This window comes from Carlito syrichta, unplaced genomic scaffold (genome assembly GCF_000164805.1).
Source record: "Carlito syrichta isolate Samal-C Ts95f unplaced genomic scaffold, Tarsius_syrichta-2.0.1 Scaffold103323, whole genome shotgun sequence".
Taxonomy (NCBI): Eukaryota; Metazoa; Chordata; class Mammalia; order Primates; family Tarsiidae; genus Carlito; species Carlito syrichta.
The window spans coordinates 185573-210037 of NW_007047419.1; the positions used below are offsets into that span (position 1 = coordinate 185573).

At 41.1% G+C, this 24465-nt stretch overlaps 1 protein-coding gene across 2 annotated transcripts in view; it reads left to right on the forward strand.

Moving 5' to 3' along the window:
* Positions 1-24465, forward strand: part of GABRB3 (gamma-aminobutyric acid type A receptor beta3 subunit) — a 96999-nt gene that overhangs the window by 37947 nt on the left and 34587 nt on the right. For both annotated transcript variants that reach the window (XM_008065147.2, XM_021715849.1), the window contains 2 exons: positions 14807-14889; positions 18040-18177. In XM_008065147.2, the coding sequence (XP_008063338.1) occupies positions 14807-14889; positions 18040-18177 (221 nt within the window). The remainder of the gene's footprint in view (positions 1-14806; positions 14890-18039; positions 18178-24465) is intronic.

Consider the following 24465-nt stretch of genomic DNA (forward strand, 5'->3'; position numbering starts at 1 on the left):
TGCTAACGTGATGGTTTCTTTTGCTTTGCAGAAACTCGTTAGTTTGATGGGGTCCCACTTCTCTATCTTATTTCTTAAGGTATGGGCATTTAGTGTTGTGAAAAGGAACTGGTTGCCAGTTCCAATTTCCATAAGGGTGTCTCCTGTGCTTTCTAAGATTTTAGTTTGAGGTTTTATGTTTAGGTCTTTGATCCATTTAGAGTTAATTTTTGTGTATGGTGATATGTAGGGGTCCTGTTTCAATCTTCTGCCTGTGGTTAGCCAGTTTTTCCAGCACCATTTACCTGAACAGGTTCTCCTCTCCCCAGTGGTTGTTGTTGGAGGCTTCGTCAAAGATGAATTGGTTGAGAAATTGAGGCTTTGCTTCTGGAATCTCTATCCTGTTCCATTGGTCTATATGCCTGTTCTTGTACCAATACCAGGCTGTTTTGATTACTGCTACCTTATAGTAAAGTTTGAAGTCTGGAAGTGTGATGCCTCTGCTTTGTTTCTTGTGTTAAGGATTGTTTTGTCTATTCATGGTCATTTATGTTTCCATATGAATTTCTGCATAGTCCTTTCCAGGTCTGAGAAGAATGATGTTGGTAACTTAATGGTTAGAATCTGTGGATTGCCTTTGGTAGGATGGACATTTTAACAATGTTGATTCTCTCCCATGAACATGGAATATTTTTCCATTTGTCTGTGTCTTCTTGGATTTCTTTGAACAGTGTTTTTTTAGTTCCCATTGTAAAGGTCTTTCACTTCTCTGGTTAGGAAGATGCCGAGGTATTTCACTTTTTTGAGGTTATTTTGAATGCCATTATGCTTTTATTTGGGTCTCTGACTGCTTGTTGTTGGTGTATAGGAATGCAACTGTCTTTTGCACATTTATTTTGTACCCTGGGACTTTGCCAAAGTCCTTTATCAGAGCAAGCAGATTTTTGACAGATTCTCTTGGATTTTCAAGGTATAGGATCATATTATCAGCAAAGAGGGAAAACTGACTTCCTCTTTTCCTATTTGGATACCTCTGATTTTCTTCTCTTATCTAATTGTCCAAGCTAGGACTTCCAACACAATATAGAACAAGAGGGTTGAAGAGTGGGCAGTCTTGTCTTGTTCCAGTTTTCAGGGGAAATATTTCCAGCTTCTGTCCATTTAGCAATATGTTAGCTGTGGGCTCATCATAGATGGCACTTACTATTTTGAGATATGTTCCTTCTATACCTAGGTGTTGAGTGTTTTTATCAAGGTAGGGATGTTAGATTTTATCAAAAGGTTTTTCTGCATCTAATGATATAATAATGTCGTTCTTGTTTTTATTTCTGTTGATGTATTTAATTACATTTATGGTCTTGCTAATGTTGAGCCAGCCCTGCATCCTGGGGATAAAGTTTACTTGGTCATGGTGGAAGATTTTTGAGATGTGTTTTTGGATCCAATTTGCTAGAATCTTGTTGAGGATTTTTGCATCTATGTTCATAAAAGATATTGGCCTGACATTCTCTTTTTTTTGTTGTTGTTGGCTCTTTACCTGGTTTGAGTATCGGTGTGATGTTAGCTTTGTAAAATGATTTGGGGAGAATTCCATCTTTCTCAATTGCCTGAAATACTTTCAATAGGATTTGTATCAGCTCCTCCTTGTACATTTTGTAGAATTCTGCTGGAGAGCCATCCTATTAGGGATTTATGTTGTAATAGTTTTCATTGACAGAGTCAATTTTCTGGCTTGTTTTTGGTCTATTTAGTGCCTCAATGTCTTCTTGTTTCAACCTGGGGAGGTTGTGTGATGTCAGAAAGTCCTCCATTTCCTTTGGTTAGCAAGTTTGTTTCCATATAGGTGTACATAGTACTCTCTGATAATCTTTTGTATGTCTTCAGGATCAGTTGTGATTTGATTTTTTGCATTTCTGATTGTGTTTATTTGGGCTTTTTTTCTCTTTTTCTTGGTCATTCTGGCTCGGGATCTATCAATCTTGTTAATTCTTTCAAAGAACCAGCCTGTTGTTTTGCTATGATATTTTTGTCTTCTAAGTTCCATATTTGGGTTCTGATTTTAGTGATTTGGATACCTCTACTAAAGTTGGGGTTTTGGTGGTTTTCCCTTTCCAGCTCCCTCAGGTGATTTGTTAGGCTCTCTACTTGTGATCTTTCTATTTTCTTGATGTGTGCTCATAGAGATATAAATTCCTCTCTTAGAGCTGTTTTCATGGCATCCCAGAAGTTTTGGTAAGATGTTTCTTCATTTTCATTTGTTTCCATGAGTCTTTTAATTTCTGCTTTGATTTCAGTGTTAACCCAGTAGTTGTTCAGCATCATGCTGTTTAGTGTCCATGTCTTTGTGGGTTTTGGGGAAATTTAGTTGGTGTTGATATTTATTTTTATTTCACTGTGGTTTGAGAAGATGCATGGTAAGTTTTCAACCTTATGGAATTTGTTTATGCTTGATTTATGGCCAAGGATTTGATCAATCTTGGCGTACATTCCATGTGGTGATGAGTAGAATGTATATTCTGTGGTTGTTGGGTGAAATAATTTGTAGATGACTGTTAAGTCCATTTGATTGAGTGTCAAGTTTAGGTTTTGGATCTCCTTGTTGACTTTGTACCTCGATGATCTATCGAGGGCTGTTAGTGGGGTATTCAAGTTTCCTGCTATAATAGTGTTAGAGTCAATATCGTTTTTTAGTTTACTTAGTAGTTGCTTTATAAATGCTGGTGCTCCTGTGTTGTGTGCATATATGTTTGGGTTGGATATTTCTTTTTGATAGATTGAGGTAGTGTCCTTTTGCATCTTTTTAAATTTTTGATAGCTTAAAAGTTGTTTTGCCTGATATTAAGATCACAACTTCTGCCTTCTTTTGTGATCTATTTGCCTGGTAACTCGTTTGCCATCCTTTGCCTTTGGGTCTGTGTGCATCCCGTGTGGTGAGATAACTTTTCTGAATGCAGCAAATAATTTGGTCATGGTTTCTTATCCACTCTGCCATTCTGTGTCTTTTCAGTGGTGCATTTAGTCCATTCACATTCAGGCTGATTATTGAAATGTGATTGTTTATCCCTCTCATGAGGCTCATATCAAGTTTTTTCTTTGTTTGCTTATTTTCTTTTGGTTTGGGGGTTGATGTATGTGTGTGTTTTAAGTTTCTTGTTGTGCTTTATTCTCTGTTGATTCTGTGTTCTGCCGTTCTCTTGGGAATTATGTGGTCATTCTTTTTTCCTTTCTTCTGTGCCTAATACCTTTTTAAGTGTCTCCTGTTGAGTTGGTCTGGAAGCTGCTTAATCTCTTTGGGATTGGATGTCTGGGAAGGATTTTAATTTTCTATCACTGATGGAACTGAGCTTGGCTAGGTAGGAAATTCTTGGTTGAAACTGTTTATCTTTGAGGACTGCGAATATAGGACCTCAGTTCCTTCTTGCTTGTAGTGTTTCGGCCAATAGGTCTGCTGCTATTCTGATTGGTTTTCCCTGGTAGGTACTCTGACCTTTCTCTCTTGCTGCCTTTAGGATTTTTTCTTTTGTGATTACTGTTGTAGGTGAATTATTATGTGTCTAGGGGTTGGTCTTCTCATTTGATGTCTTGTGGACATCTGTTTCTCTTGTGCTTGGCTGGTCACATTCCCGGTGAGATGGGGAAAATTTTCTTGGATTATCTCCTGGAATACTTGTTCCAAGTTGTTTTCCATTTTCCTTTCTTCTCTGGGATACCAATCAGGTGTAGGTTTGGCCTCTTGAAAAATCACACATCTCCTGTAGGCTTCATTCTTTCTTTCTGAGTCTTCTTTCTTTTTTTTTTCTTACAGATCAGGTTAATTCCATGTTCTGGTCTTCAAGTTCTGAGATTCTTTCTTTAGCTAGATTCATTCTGCTTTCTATGCTTGTTATCTTGTTATTTATTTCCTGAATGAAATTATTTATTGCTAAAATCTCTGTTAGAAGTTATTTCAGGGTTGCAGCTTGTCTTTCTTAAGTCTCATTCACTCTTTCCATTCATTCCCTAATCCCAGATGTATTTTGGGGACAGTCGTTGGTGACTTCCATTCTTTGGGCACCAAGGTTGATTTTTTTGGAGTTTTCTCTTTGTTACACTTGAAATTGCCTGTGGTCTTCCTTTGCTTTTTCATCAATTGTGACAGATCTCTTGTTTTTCTCATTAATTCTGTTATTCAGTGTCAGTGGGAGAGGCTTTCCCTTCTGATGTTTGCTCAGCCCACTATTCTTACCTGATACATGTTCTGGATCTGTTTTATTTTGAAATAGGACCATGGGTGGGAAGCTTTGCTGTCTCTTGTAGATTTTTAAAGTTAAATAAAGTAGGGTATGGGGCGCTAGAAACTACTTGCAAATTACAATGTTCACTTATTGTGGTATGTGTTCCCTAAGACCCACTCCCCATTACCACTCTATATGATGATGCAAAACAGAAACCAACACAAAAAACAATTGAACACACACATACTCAGATATACACACAAACTTCAAAATAAGCTGGAATAACAACGAAGTGAACCAAAACAAACCACAACAACAACAACAAAAACTAAGAAAACTGAACCCACACAGATACTCCTAGCACAAAGTGAAAAAGTGAATGGAGAAGAAAAACAAAAAGACTGAAAAAAGAGAAAAGATAAGGAATTCACATCAAACCCTCACACATATATTGACACACACCTAAATTTTCGTAAAAAAATGAAAATTAAAAAAAAAGAAAAGAGCAAAAGCAAACCAACAACAACAAAATTGAGAGATGAACACTCAATCATTCACATACACACATAAACAAAAAACAACAAATAAAAGAAGAAAGAAATAGAAAAAGAAGAGATCAGAGAAAAAAGAGAAAAAAAATTGGAGGATGCAGATCAATCTCTCACATACACATTCATGCACAAAGGAAATATATTTATAAAATAGAGGTGGAAGAATCGCCAGAGCCCAGCAGGTCAAGGCTGCAGTGGCCGGGAGCGGCCACTGCACTCCAGTCTGGGTGACAGAGTGAGACTCCAACTCAAAAAAAATAAAATAAAATAAAATAAAAATAAATAAATAAATAAATAATAAAATAGATGAATTTCAGCACTTTGGGAGACTGAGGTGGGTGGATTGCCTGAGCCTGCGACTTTGAAACCTTCCCTGGGCAACTTGGCAAGACTTCGTCTCTACAATAAATAAAAAACTAGCCAGGCATGGTAGCGTGCACCTGTAGTTCTGGCTACTTGGAAGGCTGAGGTGGAAGGATTGCCGGAGTCCAGCAGGTTGAGCCTGCGGTGGCCGGGAGCGTGCCACTGCACTCCAGTCTGGGCAATGGAGTGAGACTCCAACTCAAAAAAAAAAAAAAAAAATAGATGAGCTAACAGTCAAAAATTTTTTTTAAAATTAAAAATTAAAAATTAAAAACAAAACCCTGCCCTCTAATCAGGTCTCCCCTGCAGAGCCATTTCTTTCACTTTCTCTTCAGTTTCTAGAGCAGAGGAGGAGGAGGAGTAGTGGAGGTGTGTGTGGCTGTGGTCCTCCCCTCTCACTCTCGCATGGTCAGGGAGATCTCCTCCGGTGGGAAGGTGCGGGATTGTCTCTTCCCCAGGTATGTACTGGTTATGGATGACCTAGCCAGGCCTATCCTGGACTGGAGTTCTCCTATTGTGACTGACGTCCAGGCACTGCATGGGTGTCTCTCTCAGTCATGGCCCAGCTCTGTAGGTCTGACTTTCCGATGATTGCTGGGGAAGAGTGGGCTTGGATCAGCCACAGACTCACCACTGATCTCTTTGAAGTCCTTCCTAGTCCCTTTCTGTCCACACACTTTGTCCCACAGCTGGATCAGAGTAGGAGTGGGGCACCTGGGACTCTGAGCTGGTCAGGTCCTCTGAAGTCTGTGTTTTCAGGATATTCCCTCTGCGTCATGATCAATCCCTGAGTAGTTGATCCGCCAGTCACAGAGATAAAGTCTGTTGCACCACAGTGAGTAAGTCGGAGCACATTCCTTCCCAGCCTTCAAGATGGTGGTCGGGTGCCTCTCTTTCCTTTTTCCGTGGGACTTCGCCTCTGGACTACCTCCGCAGACCCTGCTGCCAGTGCCCTGCCAGTCGCTGAAATGATGAGGCAAAACCAGGAGCTGGCGGTCTCTCCTGCTGCAGTGGTGAGGCAGAGCCTTGGGTAGTAGTCTCTTCCAGCAGCTTCTTCACAGGAAAATTTTGTCCATTTAAAAAAAATGGCACTTGGCTTCTGAAACCTGGGAAGAGCCAGGGACCAACAGAGAAGCTGCAGCACCAGATGTTGCACCAGGGCCCTGGCCACTTGCTCACACACCCCCACTTAAACAATCTCTCCCAGCATTTTCTTCCCAGGAAGGGTTTTGTTGATTTTTAAAAAACGGTACTTGGCTTCTGCATCCCGGGAATCACTAGGATCCAAGCTTGGCAGCTGTGGCACCAGCTGCTGCACCAGGAAAGCCCTGGCCCCTGGTTCCCTAGCCCTCACTCAGTCAGCCACTCACATGCCCACTTGCTCACTAGCATGTACACTAAATTTTCCATATACTCACTCATTTACACCAGTACTCGCTTAGCCTGGTTGACTCAGCTGCTATCTTTCCGACTTCCTGTCTTTAGGCTTTACACAAGATTTAATTCAGCACTGAGGCTGAAATTTCTTGCATTCTTCTCTCAGGGTTGCAGCTTCTCCTTGTCTATGCCTTCATTTCAGGCTGTTCTTTCCTCATGTCTCCTTGCTCTTGTTTTAAAGAAGCAGTATCCATTCAAAACTTTTGGTAACCAGACATATGTCTCCCAAAGTTTTCAACTTTCGTTTTCTGTGCTTTCATCACTTTTTATAGAACACCCCTTTGTTTTATTCAGAATGTGTGCCCTTAGGTGGGACAGAGTCATCAAATCAAAGTGATTTTCTAGTGACAGTTTGGATATGATAAACTTGACCCTTTCAGTTTCACTCTTACATTGCATACTTTAGCCTCTACAGTATAAAGGTAAAGATCAGATTAAGGTGCTCCATTTGTTATGTTTAATTGCCATTTCATTAAGGTATATCTTTCTCTCTGGCCATGAAGTCAGATATGCCATGTGGTACTTTGAGTAGAGTCTTGAGTGACACTTTCCATTCCGGTATGCATGGCTTCCTCTAGTTCTGCTATCTTACCTTCAAGTGTGTGGGTCCCCTGCATTTGACTATGTCCCCTAATCACTTTTATCCAGGGAGTTGTTTTCTCTAAAGCTAGAGAGACAGAGAGAAAACTATCATCTTAGTCCTGTGCAATGGAACTTTCTGTGGTGATAGAAATACTCCATAATCTGCACAGTACAATAGGTATCAGCCAGTATAAGTGGCTATGGAGCACTTGAAATGGGATGAGTATCTCGTAGGAACTAAATTTTAACATCATTTTATTTAATTAATTTAAAATTTGAGTATGAGTAGTCCCACATGGCTAGAGGCTACTGTTTGGAACAATGCTGCTCTAGATCATGAAATCCCCACATGCCATAACTAGATCCAAATAAGTGGAATGATTCAATGCACTTCCTTGATTGTTTCAAACTTTTTCCTCTCTTCATCTTCAGAAATCTGTGATGTTTCCCTTGAGAACTTCTCAATCCACCCACCTGGACAGTTTGTCTCCTGGCTGGTACTCTAGGATTCAGCATACACTTTTCTCTTAGTTTTGGTTTTCGGCTCTATTGCCACTTTGGACCTTTGTGTGGCTTTATCATAATATTGTTTGAAAATCAAGAGGAAGTGCATCATGCCTGTTTCATCTGCCTGATGTCACTATTCATTTCACAAAGATTAGTATTCCCAAATGATACTGGAGTTATGCTTATAGAAATACCTTCTCATTTTAGAAAAATGCTGCCTTCTAAGGATTTTGCTATCTTATCCCTCAGAAATAGCAAGTTATGATACCTATTTATTTATGCTTTTCTTTGTATGCAGTTTACCTGTTTTGACTATTGTATCAGATATCTATTGCCACAAGAGTGCTGCATAACAAACAGCTAGAAAACCTCAATGCATACAATAAGTGCTCATTGCTCATGTGTTTAGGTAGTTAGTGAACATCTCTGCTAATCCTGACTGGATCACTTATAAGCTGGGTGTGGATGACCCATTAGCTCACCTGGGATGTTCTCTAAAGAGATGAGTGGGTACCTCAGTCCTGCTCCCTGTATCTGTTCTCTTCCTGGGACCAGCAGACTGAACTGAGCATGACTTTCTCACAGCAGAGGCAGAAGCAGAAGAATAAACTAGAAACTCAGAAATGCCTCTTGGAGTCAAAGCCTGGGACTGGCCCACCATCAACTTCAGCCCATTGTATCAGATAAAGCAAGACACAAAGTTGGTTTGCAGTCAAGAGGAGGACAAACAGATAGCTTCTCTTTGTTGAGAAGAGTTGCAGATGACATGACTGACACAGTGGATCCTGGGATGGAAGAAAGAATGGGCTGATAATTCACTCAACTTACCACAATAAATTTTTCAGCAACCATATAGAAGGCCTTTAGGCAGTTCTGTGAATATGTATTTGTATATCTTTTGTGAGCAAAGCAAAAATTGTGATAACTGAAATGTTGACTTATGCCCTGTGACTACTCCACATCGCATAATAAGCACTTGCTCAAGAAAAATGGTCGGTCCTTAGTTCTAACATCTGCATTCCTATTCCTGGAAAAATGATGGCTGCCTCCACCACGCGGTGCACCCAGCATCTGGGAAATGAGAAAGGAAAATGAGTATGAGTTGCCCGCGGTTGCAAAGGGCCAAATGACTACCTGTAAAGAAATTCCCTATAAAGAGAGTGGCGGGGCTCTCCTCTGGCCATAGATACGGCTCTTGGCCAGAGTTCTTGAATATTTGGCCCTTCTAGCACAAGCCAGAAGTCAGAATTGTTATCAGAGAGCCAGAACCCCACCGAAGGCAGCATTTCATTGTGATCTTGACTGCACCGGAGCCATAAAGCTCCTGCATGTGGACACTGGAATCAGCTCTGCAGGATGGAATTCTGCAGGTCAGGACTGATTTCTGCAGCATAAGGATTAACAGAACCCACTCAACCATAAGAACAGGGAGGTCTCATCCGAGCATCTTGACCAGTGAATCCCTGGAGGCTCCCAGAGGGTCAATACCAATGCATGACAAGAGCTCCAACTAAGAGTGTTTGTTAGAGGACAGGTTTCCTCACTGAATCTTACATCTGGGACAGTAATACTGAGAAGGGACAAGCTGCCTCTCTCTTTCCATATTTTTCTTGAATTCCATACTTCCTGTGTATGCCTGGTTTTCATATCTCCAAAGTCATTTGCTCAGTAAGTATTTACAGGACACCTGCTATGTGGGGGAGTGCTGTTCTAGGGACTGGGGCGAGGGCCCATGGACAGGAAAGACAAGGTTCTGCTCTCATGGGCTCACCTGGGGGCATGTGGAGGGGGATCAACAAGTCCACAAATAATGTATGCTCTAATTTGCAGATGGCACTAAACGTACTGAAAACATTAAAATGAGGTAGGGTTAGGAGAAATAACTGAAGATCAGGATACTTTAGTTCTAGAGGCATCTCTGTGAAAGCTGGTTAAGGATCCTGCCATCCAAGGATAAGCCAGGTACATCTGAATCAACACACGTTGAACATTTTAATCTGTCCTTTCCAGGACTTACAGTGACTATGAAGAGTCATACAAATGGGGAAAGAGATTGTGCACATCGCTGGACTCTCTAGCAGCATGAATCCCAGATAGCTGCCCATATTCAGCCTTTCCCAGAAACACTGATAAGGAGGACTTTTGTACCTAGGCCAATGAATGGACATTTCAGACAGATGTTTGCAGTAGTTAGCATGTTCCTGACTAGTCAACAGCGACATTTCTGCAACAGCTCCTACCAGGTGGTCTGTAGGGAAATTTGTATGTGCAGTTACCTGAAGAGTTTGCATCTGCCCTTATTATGATTTATAAATTGATGGATATTTAAAAGTGAAGTATTGATGCCAAAGTATATTTCACAAACTTAAAACAATCCAGACAAAATGAAAACTCCTCAACACACTGCAATCCATGGACCCTGACCTCCTGACCTTCTTGAGTGAGTTTTCCTCACTCAGCAGTGCAGGGAGAGGACTCTAAGGATAGTCTGGAGACAGTGTCCAAAGATGGTATGTCATCAAGTATTTCAAAATATTTACTTAAATTTACTGGAGGTAATGCTCTCTTTATAACTTGCATGCTTATAACTTTAACTTTTAAACAGATCTTTAGGCGTGTATTATTTATAAAAGCAGAATGATCCAATAAACTTTCCTATTCCACAATGGGTAGGAAATTGTTTGGATTATATGTCACTAGAGTTACTGCAGAAATAGCATATAGAATACCTATCTTCTCCATTATCTTATTGTATTTTCAACTCGTCACATACACAATTAAAATAAAATGAGTAGCTGGGCTCGGTGGCTCAGCCTGTAATCTCGCGCTTTGGGAGGCTGAGGTGAGTGGATTGCCTGAACCCCCGGGTTTGAGACCTGCCTGGGCAGGGAGACCTCATCTCTACAATAAATCAAAAAATCAGCCGGGCGTGGTAGCGCATGCCTGTAATTCCGGCTACTTGGAAGACTGAGGCGGAAGGATCGCCGGAGTCCAGCAGGTCGAGGCTGCGGTGTCTGGAAGCGGCCACCGCACTCCAGTCTGGGCGACAGAGTGAGACTCCAACTCAAAAATAAAATAAAGTAAAATAAAATAAAATGAGTATATATATGCATATGATCTGTGTGTATCTATATTTATATCTCTATTTATATATGTTTAATCTCACCTTTCTCTTCAATCAGAACAAGAACTCACTTCCTGAGTAGGTTTTTAAAGTTGAATGTGATTTGTACTTTTTAAGGTAAAAGAGTGATAAGAACACAGTAGAGTGCAAGGTTCACCTGCCTGGATCTGAATGCTGCATCTGCAGTGGTAAGAATGTTCTTAGTGGCTTCATGAAACAGTGCTAAGCTACTTAATTTTTCTAAACCTTGGTTTGTTCATCTGAAAAATGAAAATAATAATATCCCTATCATGTGATCATTGTGCAATTAAACACGTGTGTATTAAAGTGCATGGCACAGAGCTGGGCACTGAGTAAGAGCTCAAACCATGTCACATGAAATACAGATATGCTTGGTGGCTCTCTTGGGCACCAGTGATGATGAATCAGCACCCATCCCTCGACATTGTCCAGTCTCCTAGTCCTCACTTCTCTATCTCTTCATTGATACTGTTTTTGTTTATTTGTTTGTTTCTACTTTCAGCACTCTCAAAATATGGCAATTTGGTAAAGAAAGAACATACTGAACACGCCTTTTCGGTCACATGACCACCATCTTTCCCTGCTTCCCTATCAGAAGCATGCCTTACAACCATTGGGAGTCTAAGCATGTTGCCTCCCAGTCATAAATAAACAACTAAAAGGATAAAAAAGGGATCTTCTGATTAGTAATACTGCAGAGATCCTCACCCAGCCATACTGAATTCTGATTGGTTGGTTTCTCAACTATTCCTTAAGAATAAGAGTGGAATTCTCAGATTACAGGTGGTTGGGGAAGTGGAACTAAATGTTAGTTAAATTCTTCTCTCAGGACAAAAAATATATATATATTTATTAAGGGGAAATATGAAAAGATGTGTGCAAGGGTTGAGGATCACACAAATGGAACCCAGCTGTCTGCGTGGCACATCTGCTCTTGGTCGATCTCCATTCACATTCTTCAGTCTGTGAAATTCCTCAATCCTCCTACAATTTCTGCAAAGTCCTAGAGGTGCAAAATTTGGTTGATTCACTCAAAAATCCACTTGCCAAGCCTGTGACGTGTTTAGCCAACTTGGATGCGAGCACAGCCTACGTCATCTCTCTTTCTGCTCCCACCCTCCACACTTTCCTTCTTTGTGCCTTGTGTCCTGGCAGGTCCATGACTTCTTCCATTTGTCATCTTTATGCTTAACTTTTGTAGCACGAGCAGGCTCCTGTGTCTCACTCTCCACTCCGAGAGGGTTTTTTGAGTATTTCTTCCAAATGAAGAAGAGTTGTGAATAGATTTTTCTACCTTATTCCTCAAGTAAAAAGAAAATAGGCTCAATTTTATAGTCAACATTATACCAAAACAGGAAGACCTGGATAACTACTGCATGTGGAAACAACATAGTAGTTGCCTTGGCAGAAAGAAAGGCCTACCTTCACCAATTCTAGCCTCATATTCTCCTTTTCCTTCCAATAGCTCCCTGGAAACACTACCCACGTGTCTTTGATTACCAGAGGTACCCTCTGTCTTTGATTATCCAATGTCAGCACGAGGCAGTGAATAATTTTATAGAGTTTAAATAATTTTATAGGATTTAAAGTTTTTGGCGCAACATGGTGACTATAGTTAATAACAAAGTATTGTGTACTGGAAAATTGCTAAAACATACCCATGTGTGACTGCTGCATATGGTACCTCCAGTTTGGGCATGTGTGTCTGTATGTGCATGTTAGGAGTAACTTGGGGAATGGAACAGAAAACAAACGATAAGATAATGATCTCAATTACTGACTCTGTTCAGGTGAATAGGTACAAAACATGTAGGAAAATTTTAACATTGCCAGTGAAAAACGTCTTCTTCTCTTCTTCATAAAAATTTATAATTTTAGCAGAACTTTATTCTAGTTTCACCTTATAGGCGTCTTGTGTGGATGTTGGGTTGTCAATCTGCCATAAAACATGCTAAAAATGTAAAGTGTGAGGCTGAACTTCGGTTGACTAGACAGTCTGATGCTGTAGGAAAATATACCAAAGAGCCACATGTTGATTTTCAATTATAGAATGCAATCTACTCCTTAATTGCAAGGATAATTGGAAGTGTCGTGACACTTTCACCATTGGTATGGATCTATAGTGTATGTCTGCAGGGCACATACATGCTGCTTATTTAGGAAATTTAGCCTTTGTTTGCCAAATATGTTGACATTTTCCCTCACTGCTTCTCTTACCCACTGAGAAAGAGAACTTTTCTTTTTGGGCTTGCTTGGCCAGATGCTAACAGAAGGACACACTTTACTCCATTAGTCCCCGAGCACCTGCATTTAGGGTGAATTGAGACAAGCCTCCATTATTGGTACACGCCTGGTGTTTTACAGGTGTTTAGGGTAGGATCTGTTGGTAGGCACAGGGCTTGCTCATGTTACCTGAAGTATTCGAAGGTTTGTTATAAAGATTCAGAATTAAATACATTCAGAGGACTCCAAGAAGAATATTGGGCTTCAAGAAGAAAGAGGAAACCTGGAGGATACTTGGGGATTCAAAGTGACTCTTAGGATCTCAGGAGAAAGCATTCTTTCTTTTTCATGCTATGGTCTATCACTGAATGGGCATAGCCAGGGCTGCTGGTTTTATAGCTCCTGCATGCGCTTTGGGAGTCTTCACCCTGGAGGTGTGGGGTGCACAGCCAGCAAGGCCCTGTGCTGGGGCATTCTCTCCTCTGCTGTCCACTGTTGCATCTTCTCAACCTCCTATTACACTTTCTCATTCTTTGCTCTCCAGTTTGGAAATAGTATCACAAACCTATAAAGCATGACTTTGCAGATTCACTTCCACTCTTATATTTACAGTTTAATTCATGCCCATGAAAGAGAATCCCTTCAACTCCATGTCATTGGTCTCTGGCCAGCTAATGGTCAGCTGTTCTTGACCTACCTTGGTTCAGCCAGCTTTGGCAGTGGTGGGGTTCTAGAGAAATGTAGCGTAAAACATAGTGGCCTAATAGGTGCATTTTCAGCAGTGACTTTGAGTAGGCTGGTTTTCCTGAGTGGAAGCCATAGAAAGAGAAGGAAATGGACTTAACATTTCTAGAACTATTGTTTCTCAGTGTGTGGTTGCTGTAACCACTGCAGTGTGGAGCCTTAAATGCCTTGGGGCAGAAGTTCTTTCCATGGTTGCAGCTGGCCTTGAGGGAAGTTAGCACACCCCATTTTGATTTATAATCAGTAACATAAAAACCAAATATTCTCTTCAAAAATATAGATAATCACCTGGTGAAAATTCTAGACTATTAGAATCCAGGCCAATGGACAACTGTACTAAAATAGTAGTAAGCAGAAGTGTGGTTTAGAGTTCCAGCATGCATCTGTAGCTGCTTTGACACTTCACATGAAGAGTGCAAGACCCCAAAGACCTTATCAGTGCATTCCCACACATAATCTCTTTCTATGCGAGAGAGGTTGGTGAGCTGATAGACTGAATACAAGCTGAAGGTAAGAACTTCCTTAGAAACCCCGTTCTCTGTCTTTGATTATCCAAAGTCAACAAGAGGCAGTGCATAATTTTATGGGATTTAAATTTTTGGGTGCAACACGGTGACTATAGTCAATAACAAAGTATTAGATACTAGAAAATTGTCAACAGGGTGGAGTTTGTGTTCTCATAACAAAAACATGATAAATGTGTCATGTAATGCATGTTAATTACCTTGATGTAGCCATTCCACAGTGTATACATATTTTAAAACATCATGTTGTACATCACAAATATATACAATTTTTATTGTATATTCCATTACAAACTAAATAACTTTTTAAATGAAGTTTTGTGGAGTTTGTGATAAATCTGGTCTATAGTATGCTGAAAAGAGTTTCTTAATGATTCAAATTTCTCAATATATTTTGTGAAAGATGTTTAGTCAGGTGTGTTTTGGGGAAGTGGTACAACAACGAGTGGGAGGAGTACTTGCTATCATTCAAGAAGCAATTTCCCTGCTAGATTTCTCACACCCTCTTTAATATCTGCCTCATCTTGTGTATTTCAGAATCACCACGACAGCAGCGTGCATGATGGACTTGAGGAGGTATCCTCTGGATGAGCAGAACTGCACTCTGGAGATCGAAAGCTGTGTGTATCTGTCTCTGTGTTTCTTTTTCATTTGCTTTATGTCTGAGATATTTATATCATTATTTGGCATCTTCCCAAAGCACTCATAATTTTACCTACTTTAAAAGGTAGAGATTTAATTCTCCAATTGGCAAATTTTACTGTGAGAAAGAGACAGAGAGAGAGAGAGAGAGAGAGAGAGAGTATAAAAGAGTTATTCACCCTAATCTGATTAAGGGAGTCTGCTTGTGCTGAAATATTAAAAATCAAATACCCTTCATTTTGGGCCATTCACTGAGAAGACAGAAAATACCAAGATGCAATTTTCTCACAACGTGCTTCATCACACCTGAGTGGCTGTGCTGCTGGGACCCTGTGCAGTCAGAGTAAAACTCATTTCCCGTCAGGATCTCAGCTTTGCAAGCAGGCTATTTCTGTATCTTGGCAATTTTCTTCAATTTGAGTAGTGCTCAGCTGCTTTACTGATAATGCAGCTTTGAGTAATTCTGTGTGTGGGACAAGAGCTGCATCATAACATCTAACAATGTCCCTGCTGCTACCTAAACTTTATCTCTTGGCATATCGGGCTGCTGTTTCTGTTGTTGCTTTCTTGTCCTATTATAGACTGGCTTTAACTAGTTTCAGTTGGATTTAGTTTGTCAATATTTACACTGAATTTTTGGTGGATAAATGACATTGACCTTGCAGCACACTTGATGCAGTTGTGGCAGGAAGCGAGTGTCTTTGTGAATGAATATATTGAGAGATTGCACTGGTGGTAGGCAAGTATCCAGATCCGGGTGGGGTTGGCCCCTCTGTGCCTCACACCTCCACCATACCTCGCTGTCTTGTTTTCTGAGTGCTGTATTTTCAGAGAAGAGGAGGCTCATGAAGTCATGTCAAGGGATGCATTGTTGAATTGGCTGGCGATACTTACCATAGAGGACAAAAGGATCAGTAGAAAGATGATGGTTTTCCAGTAGTTGAAGGACTATCTTAGGAAGTCAAATGGATTCCGTGTGTCCGGAGAGCACAGCTCCAGTGATTCAGTGGAATTTTCAGGAAGGCAAATTTAGAATCTAAGTAGGAAGCAGCCGCTATTTCAGCTGTCTGTTATGTAGTAAGTGGCTTCTGAGAGTGTGGACTCTGTGACTCAATGCAATGAGCAAGGTCAGCTGTAAAAGAGATTCTCCCTCAGAGCCTGTAGTCTCTCCCCAGCAGAGAATCCATAATGGCAGCAATTGAAATGGAAGATGGCATTCTGCCGATTTTCTGATGGCCTGACTGCACACATCTCTGTATGAAGAATAGACAAAAGAAAGATGGGTCTTTATTTCCAAACTTGAAAGCAAATTCTTTTTTATTGACCCATAAATTCATCCAACAAATCTTTAGTGGACATCTCAGCACTATAGTCAGCACAGTAATATGTACAGATGACAGAAAAAAAAACCTGCCTTCATGAGGTTTCTATTCCCAAAAAGACAGGAGACAATTGAACAAAAAAAGGGTGATAAATGCTTTGAAGAAAATAAAATCTGATAAAAAGATAGTGAGTGGTTATGAGGTGGCTGCTTGTGAGTTGGATGTCAGGGAGGTATTCGGCAAGAAAGTTTTGTTTAAGTCAGTATGCAAACTTGGGGAAGAATGTGCTGCGTGACGATCTGGAAGTGTGTCCCTGCAGGGGCACAGGAGCTTTGGGCACAGCCTGTTGGTCTCAGCTGCAATAGAAGACCAGTGAAGCTGGGCGAGATGAGCAAGGGAGTGGGCTAGACACTCATAGGGGCCAACTCTGTAGGTTCCTGGGGTTCTTGTAAGGAGTTTGGATTTATTTTGTTAACTCCATTGGGAAACTTGAGGGTTTTAAGCAGAGGAGTGACATGGTATCACACAGAAATGAAGATGTGTGTTTGATTAAAGAGAGGACAGCAGATGGGGCTAGGGAGATGGCACTCATTCCCACTCTCTGGTCCACTAGTTTGACTAACATCACATATTGAGTGGATACCTTTTTTGCTATATTATATTTTCAAATTAAAAAGTCTGTTTTACTGAGATAATTTTTTTCTTCAGATCTGTGTTTTAATTGATCTTGTTGACAAAATTGAGTTAATCTTTTAGGAGACTCCTGGATGTTACAAGTAACATCAGGCTGCATTGCCTTATTTACTCGTTCTCAGAAAGCCATTATTAATCACTAGTTGAACACAAGCACTGTGCTAAGGGCTGAATTTGGAGCTACAGTCCAGCTAGTGACCACTCCTCTTTCTGACGAGACCGCCTTTGCCAATTTCGGAGGGTCAGAATTCTCCGAAAAGGCATTCCTAAAGTTGGCAAACCTCGTGGCCAAGAAAAGCTGATGAAACCACCCAAAATGCCAGGGAGAACACTACTTTTGCTCTGAGTGTCCCTCACATGATCAGTCATTGGTTGGCAAAACTCACCTTCAGTCTTTAAATTTTGAAATAGCTCTTGAGAGGAGTTTGCCTTTCCAGACGCCTTCATACTTGAGTTCTCTTTTTCGCCTACAACTCTCTTTTTCATTGCAGCTAAGATGCATTTCAAATTCATTTCTGTCCGGGCTTGGTGGCTCAGCCTGTAATCCCGCGCCTTTGGGAGGCTGAGGTGAGTGGATTGCCTGAGCCCGCGGGTTCGAGACCCGCCTGGGCGGTGAGACTTCATCTCTACAATAAATCAAAAAATCAGCCTGGCGTGGTAGTGCACGCCTGTAATTCCGCCTACTCGAAAGGCGGAGGCGGAAGGATCGCCGGACCCCAGCAGGTCGAGGCTGCGGTGGCCGGGAGCGGCCACTGCACTCCAGTCTGGGTGACAGAGTGAGACTACAACTCAAAAAAAAAAAATTCATTTCTGTGTGATACCTAGCCTACCTCTAAAAGTTATACTTTGTAAACAGAACTCTAGGGAGAGCACCCGGTCTTCCCCACTTCTCGACTTTTCAATACCAGCCTGGGACCAATGAAACAGCAGAGGTAACATAACACTGGAAAGTTAGTTCTTCCTGGCACTTCTCATAGACAAACACATTAAGCAACTCTATTCAAATACGGCAAAGCCATTATTCTCATTTTATTAATTATTGTTTGTTTAGCCATGTATTTGTAGAACATATTGCTTCATATCCAGCATCTTCCTGCTTCCCTCTATTGGCAGATGGCTATACCACGGATGACATTGAATTTTACTGGCGCGGTGGGGACAAGGCTGTTACTGGAGTAGAAAGGATTGAGCTGCCACAGTTCTCCATTGTGGAGCATCGTTTGGTCTCGAGGAATGTTGTCTTTGCCACAGGTAAGTCCTGTGTCCACTCCCTTCGGGGACACCAGCTGCACTGGCACGACTGGTGTGATGAAATACGCTGCAGCTGACCCACAGCACCAGGTCATCCAAGAAGAAACATTATGAGTTCTTCATTATCATACCTTCCCCTGTTCTCCATATCTAAAGGAAATGATAAGTTTTGATGGGAAGGAAGGATCACCTAAGAAGGAAAAGCTCTCTGAGTCTGGTTACTGAGAATTTAAAAGACTGAGGGTGCATTTCACCGATCAATGTTGATCACGTAAGAATCACTCATCCTTGGGCCGATACGAGACCCTGGTGACCTTGGAGGCAGGAAGGAAGAGGAAGGAGAAAGAGGATGTGGATGCTGTTCTTCTCCTGGGAGTGAGGCACCTTTTCCCCACTCTGGGCCAGCAGTTGCCTTAGCAGTTTGGGAACTTTGCTACATGCTGTTAGTCTTGCCTTGTTAGATGTGGGCAACTCCTGATACTATCTTGTGAGGGTTTCCCTGGCCTGGATTTCATTGTCGTCTTTATATCAACTGTTCAAAGATAAAGATGGTATTTTCTGCTCTATATCTTTTTTTTCTTTGAGTTGGAGTTTTACTCTGTGGCTCAGACTAGAGTACAATGACATACTCATGGCTACCACAGCCTCAACCTGCTGGACTCACACGATCCTTTCATTTTAGTCTTCCAAGTAGTTGAAACTATAGGCACACGTCACCAGGCCCAGCTAATTTTTTGACTCATTTTAGAGATAAGGTAATCTCGCCAAGATGCCCAGGTTGGTCTGGAACTCATGGGTTCAGACAATCCTCTCACTTCTGCCTCCCAAAGTACTGGGATTATACCTCAGTCTATTCTTACTGAGGTTTTACTAAATTATAGCCATGTATATTCTTTTATTTTTATTTTTGGGGTCAGGGTCTCACTGTCTTACTCTGTTGCCCAGGTTAGAGTACTGTGGCATGATCATAGCTCAACAACTCCAACTTCTAGGCTCAAGTTATCCACCTCCTGAGTTGCTGGAAGTACAGGCACATGTCACTACACTCAGCCAATTTCTTCCTTTCTTTCCTTTCCTTTCCTTTCCTTTCCTTTCCTTTCCTTTCCTTTCCTTTCCTTTCCTTTCCTTTCCTTCCCCTTCCCCTTCCCTTCCCTTCCCTTCCCCTTCCCCTTGCCCTTCCCCTTTCCCCTCCCTTCCTTTCCTTTCCTTTCCTTTCCTTTCCTTTCCTTTCCTTTCCTTTCCTTTCCTTTCCTTTCCTTTCCTTTCCTTCTTACTTTCTTTCTACATGATGAAGTCTTGCTATGTTGCCCAGACTGGTCTTGAACTCCTGGACTTAAGCGATCCTCCCACTACCTCCTCCCAAAGTGCTGGGATACAGGCATAAGCCACTGTGCCTAGCCACAACCATGCATATTCTACAGCATGCAGCACTGTCAGTAGCTTTGTACTTAATGAATGTTGTGCATTGTAACCGAGATAGTAAATGAAAGTGCTCTGTAAACTGTAATGCAATGCAAAGACCATAAACTCTGGGTTGGAAATACTAAATGAATGCAGAGCAGTTCATATAACTTCAACAACAATGAGCGAGTAGAACAATGAGCAGGTGGGAATCAGCCTGGTCTTCTGTCGACATTTAGAAGCCAGCAAGTGGGTTGAGTGTCCCTGGTAGCCACCCGCCTTCCCAGCTCTGACTCATTCTTTACCTTCATCTTGATGCTGCTTCATCCAGGAAGCCTTTTTGGCCTGCTTGGTCTGCCACACTACCACTCCAGGCTAGGTCAGGTGGTTGTTGTGCATGTCAAAGTGCTGTGTTTACCATCTAGCTTTGCCCACAGCTCACAGTGCCTGTCCGCAAAGGCACTTCTCTCTTAGGGGGGACCTGGCCCAGTCATGGCTTACCCCTCCCCAACCCTTTTTAGAGTAATGTCTTGGCTATGTGTCTGTGTTCATTAAGTGCACAAAGAGTCATGATCATCACCAGTCGCCCTCCTCCCAACCCCAGACCCGAAGAGACAACATAACTGGTAAGTAGATATTTAAGCCTGAATTTTCATGACACCAAGCAAGTCCATTTGTATGCAGTGCCACTTTGTCCTCTGTCTCAAGAGGGCCTACAAATGTCCCATAGTCCCCTTGATAGAGGACATATGGAGATCTCACTATGTGTGTAGTGAAAGTCAGTAGGAATGTGGGCTTATCACTAAGGAATAGTGTCCACAACCAAGAAAATTGCCCTATGATACACTGAATAAAATGACTTTATTTTACTTCTAAAACTGGGATTCAAATAGTTCCATGCTCCAAATGGTATGAGTAAAAGTCCTGTTCAGAACACAGGACAGTATTCCATAGTGGAATAATCCTACCCACACCTGCCTTTGCCTGGAAGATTGCAGTGATGGCTGTGAAGGCTTTGCTGTGAGGATTTCTGATTAGGTATTTGTGGTCAGGCAGGGAAAGCTCACCTGCAGATTAAACATGGTTGGTGCCTGCCACCAGCATCTGGTGGCCAACCCCCCTCCTCATCAGGAAGGATCACCTGCCAGCTCCGCTTAACCACAGGGGAGATCCCCTGCGGCAGAGCATTTATTTCTTTCAAGTGTGAGTACAGACTTGAGTGGGGAGGGAGTGAATAAGGAGAGACATGAAAAACACTTCAAGTCTTGCCCAGTGGGTAGATTTCTGTGCTGCAAAGCACGACCAACAGACTGGGGGTCTGCCCCCCCACCCAGAGTATTTGCAACAGTATCTGAAAACCAACTAGACTGGACTAACCATGGGAAAAACTCTGCAGTAGAGGGGCCTTTTGCAGGGTGGGGCACAAACCAGAAGTGAGTGCCCCGTCTCTCTCACTGAGTGATCTATCTTGAATGACAGTAAGGGCCCGAGAACACAGGACATTGGCTAGCTTCCGAGCAGCAATACCAAAGAGGAAAGACAGAGAGGGAAGAGCTGCTTTTCACAAATGAGGAAGAATCAGTGAAAAGACATAGGGAATCCTCAGCATCTTAAAGAGACAGCACCTGAAAAAGCAGCTATCCATGCACAATGGCAGTCCCCTAGAATGAACTACCCCAGAAGATAGCCACAGAACTTAAAGATTGGATGGTGAAAATGAATAAAGAAAACCACAGGAAAGTAGGAGCATAACTCATCACAGTTGTACAGGAAGTAAAAGCAGAGTGGGCCAATTTCAGAAAGACCCATTCTGAAATACTGGAAATGAAGAACTTCATCCTGGAATTTAAAAGCACATTAACAGGCATAGGGAGTAGGAACAATTAGGCAGAGGAAAGAATCTCAGTGCTTGAACACCAAATATGGAATTAACCCAGTCTGTCAACAACATAGAAAAAGGGCTCAAAAAGAATGAGTAAAGCCCCCAAGAGATGTGGGATGATGTTAACAAGCCAAATCTATGCCTTATTGTTATCCCTGAAGCAGAAAGAGAAACTGAGAACATCATGAAACAAGCATTCCATTAGATCATCCAAGAAAACCTCCCGTATTTCACTAGAAGGTGACCATTCAAGAGCAAGAGATTCAGCAATCCCCTCCAAGGTATCCACAGGATACCTTGCCCCAAGACACATAGTAATCTGCTTCCACAAAGTAAACATGAAAGAAAAAATCCTAAAGGCAGCAAGAGAGAAAATTCAGACCACTTACTAGGGAAGACCCATCAGAATTGTTTCAAACATATCTGCAGAAACACTACAAGGCAAAAGGATTGGAGTTCCATTTCTAACATTCTCAAAGATAAGCAATTCCTACCAAGAATGTCCTAGCCTGCCAAATTAAGCTTCATCAATGATGGAGAATTAAAATTTTTCCCAGACATCCAATCCCTAATAAAATATGCTACCCCAGATCAGCCCTTCAGGAGATAATTAAAAAGGTGAACAAAGAAAAAAAAAGAACAGTTATACCCATCACAAAAGTACAGGCAAGCACAGAGTTAATGGAGGATGCAGAGCATTCACAAAAATGAAAATATACACATACATAAATAAAAAGTAAAAAGGAAGTAAAGCAATGCCCTACAATCCTTATGACAGGGAAAAACTCTCACATTTCAATAATTAATTTGAACATGAATGGACTGAATGCACCATGAAGAAGCATAGAGTGTCAAGCTAGATAAAGAAGTATGATCTAACATTCTGCTGCCTCCAGGTAACTCATCCAATGCAAAGGATACCCACAGGCTCAAAGTTAAAGGCTGGTAAATGACCTTTCAGGTAAATAGAAAGCAGGAAAGAACAAGGGTAGCTATTCTGATATCAGACAGAACAAATTTTAAAACTTCAAATGATCAAAATTAAAAAGGACACTACATAATGATAGAAGGATTAATCCACCAGCAAGAAATAGATATCTTAAACATATATGCACCCAACACAGGAGCACCAGGTTTTATAAAACAACTACTAAGTACACTGCATTGATACTCACACAGTTATAGTTGGTGACCTCAATATCTCATTAGGTAAAAACCAACAAGGAGATCCAGAGCCTTAACTCAACATTTGATCAAATGGATTTGATAGATATCTACAGAACGCTCCACCCAACCACTAAAGAGTATACTTTCTACTCATCATCACATGGAGTATATGCCAAGTTCAGTAGCATTCTTGGACATAAATTAAGTATGAACAAATATCAAATGATTGAGATAATACCATGCATCTTCTCAGATCACAATGGAATAAAAATAAATATCACCACCACCAAGAGCCTCCCAAAGCACAAAAAGACATGGGTACTAAATGACATGTTGCAGAATGACTTCTGGGTCAACAAAGAAATCAAGACAGTAGTAAAAAGATTCCTAGAAACAAACAAAAGCAAAGACACATCTTAGCAGAATCTCTGGGATGCCATGAAAGTAGAGTTAAGAGGGAAATTCTTAGCATTGCATGCACACCTCAAGAAAATAGAAAGATCACAAGTAAACAGCCTAATGTCACATCTCAAGGAGCTAGAAAGGCAAAATCATCTAAATTTTAATTTCAGTAGAAAAATTCAGATCACTAAGATAAAGTCACAATTGCAGGATGCAAAAGGCAAAAATATCATAGAAAGGATCAACAAGACAAAAACCTGATTCTTTGAAAGGATAAATAAGATTGATGGACTCTTGGTCAGATTGACTAAAAAAAGAGAGAAAGTCCAAATAATCACAATTGGAAATGAAAAAGGCAATGTCACCACTGACCCTGAAGAAATTCAAAAGATTATCAGAGATTATTATGAACATCTGTATGCAAATATTCTAGAAAATTGAAAGAAAATGTAGAATTTTCTGGCATCACACAACCTCCCAAGGTTGAAACAAGAAGAAATTGAAACTCTATACAGACCAGTAACAAGCCAGAAAATTGACTCAGTCATAAGAAAACTCCCCACCAGAAAAGCCCTGGATCATATGACTTCCCAGTTGAATTCTACAAGACATACAAGGAGAAGCTGATACCAACCTTATTGAAAGAATTTCAGGCAATTGAGAATAGTGGACTTCTCCCTGACTCATTTGGTGAAGTTAACATCATATTGATACCCAATCCTGGCAAAGACCCAACAAAGAAAGAGAATTACTGGTCAATCTCCGAGATGAACATAGATGCAAAAACTCTCAACAAATTCAATCAAATAAGTTCCAACAACACATCTCAAGGATCACCCACTATGACAAGGTGGGCTTTATTCCCAGGATGCAGGGCTAGTTCAATATTCAAAAAACTATAAATATAATTCAGCACACTAATTGATGTAAAACCATAAACCACAAGATTATCTCATTAGACACAGAAAAAGCATTCGACAAAATCCAGCATCCCTTGTTGATAAAAACCCTTGAACACCTAGATGCAGAAGTAACATTCCTGAAAGCAGTAAGAGCTATCTATGATAAACCTGCAGACAGCATTTTGCTTAATGGGAAGAAGATGGAAGTATTCCCCTAAGAATCGGAACAAGACAAGGATGCCCTGTCTCACCCCTCCTATTCAACATAGTGCTGAAAGTCTTAGCCAGAGCAATCAGGCAAGAGAAGGAAATCAGGAATATCCAAATGGGAAAAGAGGAAGATAAGCTATCCCTCTTTGTAGACAATATGATTCTATACCTAGAAATTCCTACAAAGTCTTTCAAAAGCCTCCTCTCGCTGGTAAATGACTTTGGCAAAGTCTTGATTTATAAAATCAACATGCATTTATATACACCAGCAAAAATCAGGTGGAGAACCAAGTAAAAAATCCCATTCACAATAGACACACACAC